Source organism: Eulemur rufifrons, chromosome 16, assembly GCF_041146395.1.
Source record: "Eulemur rufifrons isolate Redbay chromosome 16, OSU_ERuf_1, whole genome shotgun sequence".
In the NCBI taxonomy this organism is placed as follows: domain Eukaryota; kingdom Metazoa; phylum Chordata; class Mammalia; order Primates; family Lemuridae; genus Eulemur; species Eulemur rufifrons.
The window spans coordinates 14,589,139-14,600,874 of NC_090998.1; the positions used below are offsets into that span (position 1 = coordinate 14,589,139).

General features: G+C 39.6%; 1 protein-coding gene across 1 annotated transcript; it reads left to right on the forward strand.

Annotated features, from left to right (window-relative positions):
- Positions 1-583: 583 nt before the first annotated feature.
- On the forward strand, positions 584-4,029 carry PDE6H (phosphodiesterase 6H). Its single transcript, XM_069491146.1, has 3 exons — positions 584-717; positions 1,745-1,785; positions 3,953-4,029. Exons 1-3 carry the CDS (start codon positions 584-586, stop codon positions 4,027-4,029), a joined length of 252 nt encoding a protein of 83 aa, XP_069347247.1.
- Positions 4,030-11,736: the final 7,707 nt, after the last annotated feature.

Below are 11,736 nucleotides of genomic sequence, written 5' to 3' on the forward strand. Positions count from 1 at the left end.
AGACAACCACATTGTCACCCTCCAGAACTAAGAGAAAAATCTCTGCATCATGTGAAGATTAAACAAAATAAGGACTCTACAGGAACAGTGCCTATTTTAAAATGCTCAGCAAACATTTAGAGTCAGGTTATTTTGTAGCTGGATGGAAGGCTATGCAAAGCTGACAGAATCTATAAGTGATCTAAAGGGCTGTAAATATCATTGAGTTCATTTTTCTGCCCTTATGAATGGTAGCACTGTTGATCACAAAGGGGAAGTTCACCATTATGATAACGCTAGTGGTGGATTTATTGGAACAACAGATCTACCTAGATTTTACAGTTTGCACCCCACTACTTTGAATGCCTCCATCGATTTATAACATATTTTCTTAAAGATCCCTATCCCTTCAAAAGATAATAACATCTCTGCTTTTGTGTCAACACAAAATACTGAGCTTCTTTATCAAAGTACTTTTCTTCCCCAGTCTACAGTAAAGATCTAATAATCACCAATGGTCCCTGTGCTTTGAAGGGTCTTCTTATTCTCTCTCATTGTCTAAGGATCCTGAAAGGGAAACATCAGCCACCCAAGGACTGTCAAGATGAGTGACAGCGCTACTTTGGTTCCTCCAGCTTCAAGCCAGGGTCCTACCACCCCGCGCAAAGGCCCCCCCAAGTTCAAGCAGAGGCAGACTCGCCAATTCAAGAGTAAACCTCCCAAGAAAGGTGTGAAAGGGTAAGATCAAAATGAAAAAGAAAACTTTCTATTATTTTTTTCCCATAAGGCTGCTTTGGTTTTTAGAAATTAATGCTCACAATATTAAACAGGCTTACAAAAATTTCAACCCCATCCTCTATTTTGCTTTCTAACTTAACCTTTGCTGAATTGTGTCTTTAGTCCTGGAATCTTCTCCCTCTCAACTCCCAGGTCTGTGGCCAAATTTAACATGACAAATGGAGGCTTTTACAATAACCTTTGACTTGGCCTTCCAGCCTTCCAGACTTTTCTTGACCACTCCTCTTCACTGGCATTCCTTAGGCTTTAATCTGGGATACTAAACCACTGCCCATTTCCATAAAACAGTTTATTTTTATGGCTTCAAATTTTATTTCCTTAGTTCTTCATTTTTTTCTTCCTCTCCTTGGCAAAATCCTATTCATTTTTCAACACACAACTTAATTTCTTTTTGAAGCTACTGCTGATTCTCTTTAACAAGCTTTATCATAACCTTCATGTTTGTATTTTGCATATTTAGCTACCATAACTTACTTTATATTGTGTCTATTTATTTACATCTGTTTCCTGAGACTAAGACCACTGAGAGAGAATTTGTTTGTTTTTTTTCTTAACTGCCAGTGCCTAGCACAATATCTGGTATATAGTAGATACTTACTTAATGCTTTTGAATAAGTAAACAAATGGGTGAGTTAATCATTTTAATGCCTTTCATATTGCTTTCTCATTTTAATTTTTATTTTAAAAGTAAAGCTTGAATAAATTGTCCCACTGATAATTTTAATTCTGGTTTTCAATTGTCTTAGGCTAAGTTCCTATAGGGGATAAATATCTCTCCACTGGGATACACTAAAACCTACCTGAGTGACTTTTTATTTGCTCCAGTTCAATGTAAACAAATGGAGTTTCCCAAATACAAACACTTAAACCTTTTATTTTTCCCCTTTAAGTCAAGAAACTCTTTATGTGAGTAACTCCAGGATCCTTTTGCTCTGGTCTCAGCTAATTTTTCTTTTTTTTTCCATAGGTTTGGAGATGACATTCCAGGCATGGAGGGGCTAGGAACAGGTGAGCCACCCACAGATTTAAGTGAAACTTTGCACTTGGAGTTCCACCTTTTTATACACTTCAGGCCTCAAGGGACCCTTGAAAGTTATAAGAAATACCTAAGGCAGTAGATCCTTTGAAGCCATAAAAATGTGCGGATTTAATTATGTTGCCAAGATGCAAAAACCCTAAAAGATATCAGAGTAGGCCCAAAGTTTAATGAATCCTCTTGTTTTGTTAAACAATCTTTAAGGGCACGTAGTAATGAATTACAGACTTTATGGTAGAAAAATTTCCAGAGTTTGTCTAGCCCAACTTTACTTTTTTAGGAGAGCAATCTGAAACATAGAGTCACCGACAATCTGAGGCCACGGAGTGAGCTATTGCAAATAATGCTGGGGTCTGGAGATCTCTCCACTCTGCCAGGCAAACCACTCCCTTACCAGCTTCCTCTATTTACACATTCTCCTGCACCCAGATCAGGGTCCCACACATGGAATGCTTGCAATATAATTTTTTAATGGGCTACAATATTTTTATTTATCAGATAATGAATGCAATTACTAGATATTGTTTTTTAAAAAATAATAGACTTCATTTCTTTGGTCAGTTTAAGAAGTACAGGAAAATTAAGCAGAAAGTTCAGAAAGTTCCTATAAATCCTTCCTACCACCTACATCCCCTTGTACATAGTTTTCCTTACTTACGAACATCTTGCATTAGTGTGGTTCATATGTTACATTTGATGAACCAATATTGATACATTATTATTCTTTTAATGAAAATCCATAGCTTACATTAGGGTTAATTCTTTGTGCTGTATATATAGTTCTAAGGGTTTTGATAATCGAGTGCCATATATCTACCATCATAGTACCATACAGAATAGTTTCACTGCCCTGTGCTCCACATGGCTATCCTTCCCTCCCCCCAAACCCCGGACAACCACTAATCTTTTTACTGTCTCTATAGTTTTACCTTTTCTTGAATGCCATATAGTTAGAGTAATGCAGTATAAAGCTTTTTCCAGACTGGCTTCTTTTACTTAATAATATTTATTTAGGGTTTCTCCATGTCTTTATGTGGCTTGATAGCTCATCTCTTTTTATCATTGGATAATATTCCACTTTAGGGATGTACTACAGTTTGTTTATCCTATCGAAGGAGATCCTGGTTGGTTGTTTCCAGGTTTTGGCAATAATGAATAAAGCTGTTATAAATATTTGTGTGCAGGCTTTTGTGTGGACATAAGTTTTCAACTCATTCAACACACTTTTGATAAATGGTGGCATTCATAGCAATCAGTGTCCTTACCAGCCAGTCCTCAATGTATCTGCTTTTTGCAGTCAAATGCCACTCCTGGGATCTCAGGTAAATTTTCTAGCCATCTTACAAAGCTCATTTGCCATTCTCCTAGATCAGCTACTTCTGTATTTTGGCCAAGTGCATACAAGACTAGCAAATTTGCCTTAGGCTCTGGAAGATATACCTGACTCTGCCAGCATATGTGGAATAATGTCAAGAGGTTTAGACTGAGGGCATGTCTGAGGTCTTTGACCTGGTTCTAGTCCCATCGCTACAACTGTGTGATTATTTTGCTAGTTGTTTCATCTCTCTGGGGGTTATCCAGCTTCTCTGCTGCTCTAGGGTAATAACATCTTATTGTTTGAAATAAAGGGGCTGGATTAGATGATGCCCTGAGATAGCTTCTCCATAAGCAATTGGATAAAGGCATTTCCAAATGTAAAGGAACCGAAGAGCAGGCACAGAATCCCAAGGAATCCATCTGGCTTGGCAGGGAGGAAGACTGTGGACGCCCCTACCTCGGGGATTCAAAGCACTGCTATTTCTCATTTTAACCCTTGGCCTTACTAGAATTCCACCTCTCTTCCCTCCTTAGTGATTGTGCTTTGGGGAAACTCAGTGTGATCAGTGAGCTGTACCCCAGAAGGAGCCCCCAGTCAAAAGCTGAGTGTTGCCTCCCCAAAGAGGATGAAGAATGAAACCAACCGCAACAATTAAGCAATCATCCGATTCTTGCTGGGCCACAGGGCCATTCCAGATAATTGCCCAGTCTGGACAATGAGTAGCAGAGAGGAGTGAGAAGTCTGCCTGACGGGTGTCTTGGTGAGCAGAAGAGCCTATCCTTAGGGTGAGGCTGGCTTACGTGTTCTTCTGTGTCTTGCAGATATCACGGTGATTTGTCCCTGGGAGGCGTTCAGCCACCTGGAATTGCACGAGCTCGCTCAGTTTGGGATTATCTGAGGCACCAGAAAGAAGTTCTGCCACTCTCAACAGCATCTGCCGTAACTTTGGTGGCTTTTGCCCTATTCATCTGCCAGAGTTTTGAAATTCAGCTGTTTGGAAGTGGTTTCTTTGGCTTACAAGGTCATTTTCCATCAGTTACTGTGGAGAGTTCTCTTAGTGTCAATCTCTCTCACAGAGTAGCTCAGCTCAGAATAGTGGATGCAAATGTTTTGTCAGAGCATTTCAAACTTTACCACTTTTTCCTATTAGCTGGTTAGAAGTTCAGCAATATTTCTCTACATTTTGTTTATGTGTAAGTCCTTCAAACTTGTTTTTGCTAGGCATTAATTATGACGAGAAGACTTTTAAGATAACATTTACTCCCCCTCCCTTTTATTTAATAAAGGAGATATTTACCTTGAATCTTATGGTGAAGTTGTATTAAATGCTGTATGCAAAAATCTGATACCCTGTTCTGAGAACCAATTAAACAAAGAAGGTACCGTCATACAGGAAATAAGCACAGTGCATGCATAAGACCACAGGATTGAGATTCAAGTTCTAATTCTGTTTGCAAATTTGTAACTTGTGCAGTTTCTGGGTCTACATTTTATTAAACTTCATTTCAGTTTGTCCCAGAAGTCCCATGCGGCTCTAAATTGTACCGTTCTAAGTTGGTGGAAAACTGGAGATTTCAACTCAGAATTCTGACAACGTGGCTGTTCGGGTGGAAAGCCTAGTAGGTGCTCATGGCACAGGCAAAGTTTCTCATGCAGAGATTAGAATATATAAAAGTTAAAAAAAAGGTTTATTTTATCTGTTTAGAAGAAGAATAAGAGAATGGGAAAGAGGAAAGAGAGGGAGAGTATGGAGACTGGTGTGGCATCCCAAAGAAAGAGAAGGGGGCTCCAGCCCTGAGGCCACGTGGCTTGCTGATTTTAAGGGGGATGAAGAGAAAAAAAAATAGTGACGGCTGTCAGTCGATAACAAAAGCAGCAGAAGGATGTCAAAATCCAAGAGCTGGTTTCCCCACCCTTCCTTGGAGACGGGATTATTGGGATTATTGGGATTATTGCAGGAGGTGTGATTCTGCCCTCAAGACGTGGTTGAGGCTGTAGTTTGTTCTCCTGCTGTTTACTCTGGAACTCTGTAAAAGCAGATTCTCAAGAAACAATTTTAAAGAAAAAGATTTACATTTCTTTTCCATCCGTTCAGCTGTTTTCGGAAGTCGCGCAAAACAGAACTCACGCCAGGTGCCTGTTAGCAGGAGAACTCATAGGATTGATCTTTAACTGTTACTAGGAAATCGCGGGAGTAGGTATTTTTCTGTTCTTTTTGCAAGGCCGCCCCTTGCACTGGCCTTTTCCATGCTCTGGTTCAGGAAGGTTTCTCTTCACAGCACCCCCTCGATGGAATTATTCTGTGTAATGGCTCAGACGGGAGTCACAGGTTGTTTCTACATACATTGACTGGCTGTGTGTACGTCTATAGTAAATCACCTTTGAACTGTCCATTGAAAAGATTTATATGCTGTAAGGTTTAGATTCAGATATAAAGGGTAGGTAGTTGAACCCTCTCAATAAAATGATGGTTTGCCTCACCCCTGAAGTTGTGTCAAATGTAATGTGCTCACAGCTGTCTTTTCCCAATACTTTTGAGGCGATTGCACAATTCAAATGCTGCCTCTATCTGACTTGGATGCTTTGCTACTGACAGCATGACTTTCTTCATTTCAGTTTTGTAATCTGTGGTAAAAGAATGGAGTAAATTAACGGAAAAGAGAAGGAGGATGATAGAGAGGAAAGATGTTCGAGTTCGAGTCCTGCCTCCACTAGTAAATTGCTCTGTAATTTTGGACAAAGATCTCACCATTTGGACCCTCCAGTTTGCCTGAGTTCGATGATCTACGGTTCATGGTAGTGATAAACTCCGTGACTTTGAGGTCCTCAGAGTCTCAGGTGTGAGAATTGGAGGAGTTCAGCACTTGAGAGAATTTCTGTTGCCGTAGGCTCTGCGTTAACTGTTGCACAAATAAGCAGGTTACCTTCTGGACAGAAAACTAGATGTACAAAAGAAAAAGTAAGGTATAAATTCAAAAGTGGAAGCACAACATGCAAGAAGGCACAGTGGTACTGTGTGCTTCCCCCTGTAGCAGGAACTCCTGCCTTCACCCAGGCACCTGCTTTCCCTCCTGCCAAAGGGCCTGGACCCCTGAGTCAGCGGCTCCGTTCAACAGTAGGCACCTTTGGCCACCACTGTCCATCCCAGGTGTCTGTCAGTCAGAGAGGTCTGGCTTCTTCTCCAGTGGGGGGAGATGCTGATCCACATTCAGCTTACTTTGCAAATGTTTCTCGAAACACAAAGCAGTATGCACTCAAGGGAACATACCTGATGGCCAAGATGGAGAAGGATCCAGAAACCATCTACATGAGGAATTGTTGAAAGAACTGATAATATTTATCTGGGAGGATAAAATGTTCGCTGCCAGAAAATATTTGGAAAGTTGTAATGGTGAAACGAGATGAAATAGAGCCCCTCAGGGTCCAGCACTTAGTGGTGAGCTGGAGTGGGTCAAATTTAAAGCCCATTCAAACACTAGAATTATATAATTTCTATTCCTAAATTCCAATTCTATCATTTTTATTAAAATGATATCATGAAAGAGGTCAACTTCATCTTGCCTCACCATTACAACTTTTCAAATATTTTCTTTAATAAGAAATAAGAATTCCCTTAATGTATAAACAACATATATGAAAGAGATAAAGATAAATCATCATGCCAGATAGAGTCCTAGAAGCAACGAAATGACAAACTCAGACAAACTCATTGAGGAAAGTTTAATAAAGGAACTATTTGCAAAGGCTTGGAAAGAGTTAGGGGAAAGCTACAAAGGCTGGTACAGTAACCTAGGGCTTGTGACAATATGGGAACCATTGCCAAGCCCAGGCCTAAAGGAACCGCAAAAGATCAGCTTTAACTCTAAGGGGAGGCCCCCTAATAAGGCTGTGGGACACCGTAGAGGGACACAGCCAACCCACAGTAATACTGTAAGTAACCAGGAAGGGACAGGACTGGGGAGAGGGATGAAGTTAATACATACACCACGTTGTTCTTCTCCCATTCTTGCAATGGCTAACCCAGCTGGCAGTCTGAGAGCAAAGGGTCTCATTGACAGACAGCAGGTGGAGAGGGTTGGAGAGCGGATATAAAGCAGCAAAGGAGAAACATCGAGCACAGCTGTAGTATAGAAGAGCAGATACTATTTGTCAGTTAGCGATTTTTAGTGGAAGTTGGGAAATAGCACATATATGTTTAAAATCTCCAAAAGTGATTCTGATGCAAAACACTGGAGTGGAGGAAGGGCCACATTACACAGGAAAAACACAATAGACAACAGAGAACAATACCAGACGTAATTTATTATAAAATTTTAGCGTTTGGAGAATTTTAAAAATCTTCAGACACTTTTCTGATATTGAGAATCTCTGTTAAAAGCACACAAAATTTGGGTCCCACTCCAGATTTTCTGAATAAGAATCTCCAAAGGAGAGATCTTGGAGTCTATATTTTTAATAAAGTGATTCTTACATTTGTGCCAGTTTACAAACACTGATGTGGTCTGAGCCTACATTTTACACATTAGGAGTTAGCTAATTTCTTAACTTGTTACAACCCAGTGACCAATTTAACCTGTTCTGCTTGTCTCCAGTAACACGTGTGGTGTGTGTGAAAGAGGGGTTAACATCCCGCTGACTGTCACTGTTTGTTGGCTGATAAAATAGGCACGTCTCACTGCTCCAGACCTAACCCAGTTAGTGCTTCTCCAATGGCAGAGAATGGCAGAGAGCTCAGGAGGTTCGTGTTGGACTGGAGCAATTCCAAGAACATAGGGCTGAACAAGCACCGTGATTGCCATCGCCTCACACAGCCACCCTCCCCCATAGCCTGTGTCACTCCCTGGCCTCTGCTGCCTTCTGACTGGAGTAGAGGGTCAGCAGGTGGGGAGAGAGGCAGGTGGAGGCAGCGACTTCCTTATCCTACACCGGTTTCCTGTTTGTTTCAACCTTGGGTAGAAGCTGAGATTGACGGCAATGGCGATCCTGATCCTCATTCTCTGCAGACCTCAGGTGCACAACAGTCAGGCAGAAACCAGCGTGCAGGGAGAAACCGCCTCTCCTCCGTGAGTCCCACCCTAGGTGTGATGCTCAGCAGTTCACACAACTGCCACTGTGCAGTTGACCTCCACTGTGAGAAAAGCAAGAATTGCCATAAACCAAAGGAAAGAAGGAGAGTATTTTTTCAACAACAAAAGAAGTGGAGGGAAAACACACAGAGAGGAATAATCAGTAAGATCAATATTTAGGACAAGAGAAGAAAATGATCATGTAAGATCAAATACCATAAAAACGAATATGATGAGAATGAAGCAAATGTGACATTGAATTGTTTCAAAGGGAGAAACAGGACTCATGTTTTATAAGAGGCTTCGAGGAAAGGCTTATACAGGCCACAAATGTTGTGTGCATCTATAAAAACAAAATAAAAATCTCAGGACCACATCTCCCAACTCATTTTGTAAAAGAGAAAGTAAAGGCGTCAGGCTCGGGTGAAGGACTGGCCCCACAGACCATTCTCTAAGGAAGTTCCTTGCTGGCCACCCATGAGTAGGGCATGGAAGCTATAACTTTAAGTCTACAGGTTAAGCCTAGCTCCTAAAACTAAAGTCCGTTCTATTCCACACTAACAATGAATTACAAGTTTATCTTCCCAGGTGCAGAACAGAGACAAGACAGAATCAAGCATTCTTCCACCTAGCCAGGGATATCTACATAACTGATTCTTCCTTCACTCTCTTTGTCTTTTCTAACATTTACCTTATCTTATGTAATCTGTAGATTTTCCTGGGTCCCATAAGAATGTAACCATTTTGTCTCACTACACACCCCACCTCTGCCTTTTTTTTTAGTTTCTGTATGCCCTACTCCCCTTTCAATACTGAAAATTCCAAATTCTCTTTCAGAAAAACAGTCACAGGTTTGTCTGTGGCTTGTGTTTCCATTGACTGAGATTTTTGCCTCAGTCACTTATCTGGGGTCGACACATGTATAAACTAGCATGGTGCTTTTTACAACATGAGGGCAGAGTTGGACTAACACAAACTGAAAATTTAAAAAGCAAGAATCATAAGCTGATTGTCAACATCAGTCACACTGTCTCCTTTCGGCAAAAACAACTGGGAGGCCTGGGTTCTGCCTGGCTCTCCTACAAAATACCTGCCAGATAATCAGATAATTAGATAAGTCACTTTTCTTCTTTGGCCTCAAGTATTTGAGAATAAAACAAAGATCCTGGAGTAAATGATCACCAAGATTCCTTTCAGCATAAAATTCTAAAAAACAAGTAATAAAGCTAAATATGTTTAAAACATGAACAAATTGTTCCCTTTATGTCCAGAATTCATAAGACACACATTTCAGTGTCCTGTTCTTTTCGGATGGATCCGTTTAGCCACTTTCAGTTCACGGTTCTCCAGGGCCCAGTAGTGAAGTCAAATCGTGTATAGTGCTGCCACCTGCTGTAAGGAATGAGCACTGCAACACTGGAAAGGCGTAACCATTAGCTAATTCTGAATCTGCTCCCATTCATTGACTAATAAATGTTGTACTGCTTGGGTATGGAAAGGTAATCCATACACAGGGTAAACACCAAAAGGGTATAAAAGTATGGCAAGCCCACTGTTAACTTCATACACAATAGAAAAAAGCTGAAAGGTTCATCTTCAAGGTCAGGGAAAAGACAAGGGTGCCCACTCTCACTGTTTCCATTCAAGATTTCATTTGGGAGTCCTTACCAGAGAAATTAGGCAAAAAGAAAGAAAAAAAATAAAAGAAAGGAAAAAAAAAAGAAAGAAAAAGAAAGAAAGAAAGAAAAAGAAAGAAAGAAAAAAAAAAGAAAGAAAGAAAAGGCATCCAACTTGGAAAGGAAGAAGTAAAACTATCTGTTTGCAGATGACATGATTATATACATAGGAAACCCTAAAGACTCTACCAAAAAGCATTAGAACTAATAAATAAATTCAGTAAAATTGCAGTATACAAAATCAGCACACAAATATCAGTTATGTTTATATACTCTAACAATGAACTATCTGAAAAATAAATTAAGAAAACCAAGCTATTTATAATAATATCAAAAAGAATAAAATACTTAGGAATAAATTTAACCAAGGAGGTAAAAGATCTGTACACTGAAAACTACAATATACTGATAAAGGAAATTGAAGATGACACAAATAAATGGAAAGATAGCTTGTGTTCATGCATTGGAAAAATTAATATTGCTAAAATGTCCATACTACCCAAACTTATCTCCAGATTCAATGTAGTCCCTATCAAAATTCTAATGGAAATTTCTTTTCTTTTTCTTTCTTTCTTTCTTCTTTTTTTTTTTTTTGCAAAATAGAAAAAACAATCCTACAATTTGTTTGGAACTACAAAGACCCCAAATAACATAAGCAATCTTGAGAAAGGAGAACTAAGCTGGAAGCATTATATTTCCTGATCTCAAGTTATATTGTAAAGCCACAATATCAAAACAATGTGGTACTGACAAAAAAGCAGGTACATAGACTAATGGAGCAGAATAGAGAGCCCAGCAATAAACCCATACATATATGTTCAACTAGTCTTTAATAAAGACACCAAGAATACACAATGGGGAAAGGACTCAGCAGTGGTGTTGGGAATATTGGATATTTACTTGCAAAAGAATGAAATTGGACTTTTATCTTACACCATACACAAAAATCAACTCAAAAGGAATTAAAGATTTAAATGTAAGACTTGAAATCATCAAACCCCTAGAAGAAAACATAGAGGAAACACTCACTGACATTGGTCTTGGCAATGATTTTTTGGATAGGACACCAAAAGAAGCAACAAAAACAAAAAGAAACAGGTGGGACTACAGATATAAAGTGAAACTCTTCAAATGCACTTTCTCTTCTGTAAAGTTGGGAAAATAGCATCTATTTCATGGGAGTGTTTTTTGAAGTTTATACTGAAGCAAATGCTCAATGGTCATGTTATGAGTGAGACAGTCATTGCCATTGTTGTCATTATGGATCTCTCGTTTTCAATGTGCTGGTAGCCTAGTACAGGAATGCAGTTTGTTATGAGATCACACTAAAAGGACACATTAGCTATGTGACGGCACTGATGGAGGGGTGTGTATGTGCATGGGTGTGAGCAATGAAGTTGGGAAGAATGATGTTTAGGTGACACTGTCCACTGCTCTTCATTTCCATCATCTTATGGGTGCAAAAGCCTCCAAATCATCTCTCTGTTTTCTCTCCTGTCCCCCAACCATCCTTCAGATCATAACCATCATTGTATGTTTCCTCAGCATTAAGAATATAAGAAGCAGTGACCTTGTAGAGTCATTTTTGGCTGTGTACCCAGTGTCTGGCATGGAGCCTGGTAGATAGTAATCACTGAATGAGTATTTGTTGAGTGAATGGATAAATGAATTACAAGACTCTGCTTTAGGATGCCAATCTTAACTTAAAGGCACCCTCCTGCATACTGGCCTTGTCTCCATGAGCACTCACTTGGTGAAACTGTTGAAATACTATATTGATCTGGACATTTGTATAATAAAGGTGGCATTTGTGAGTTCAGTTGAAACTTCCACATATACTTCTTTCTTCCTGAAAATCATCAA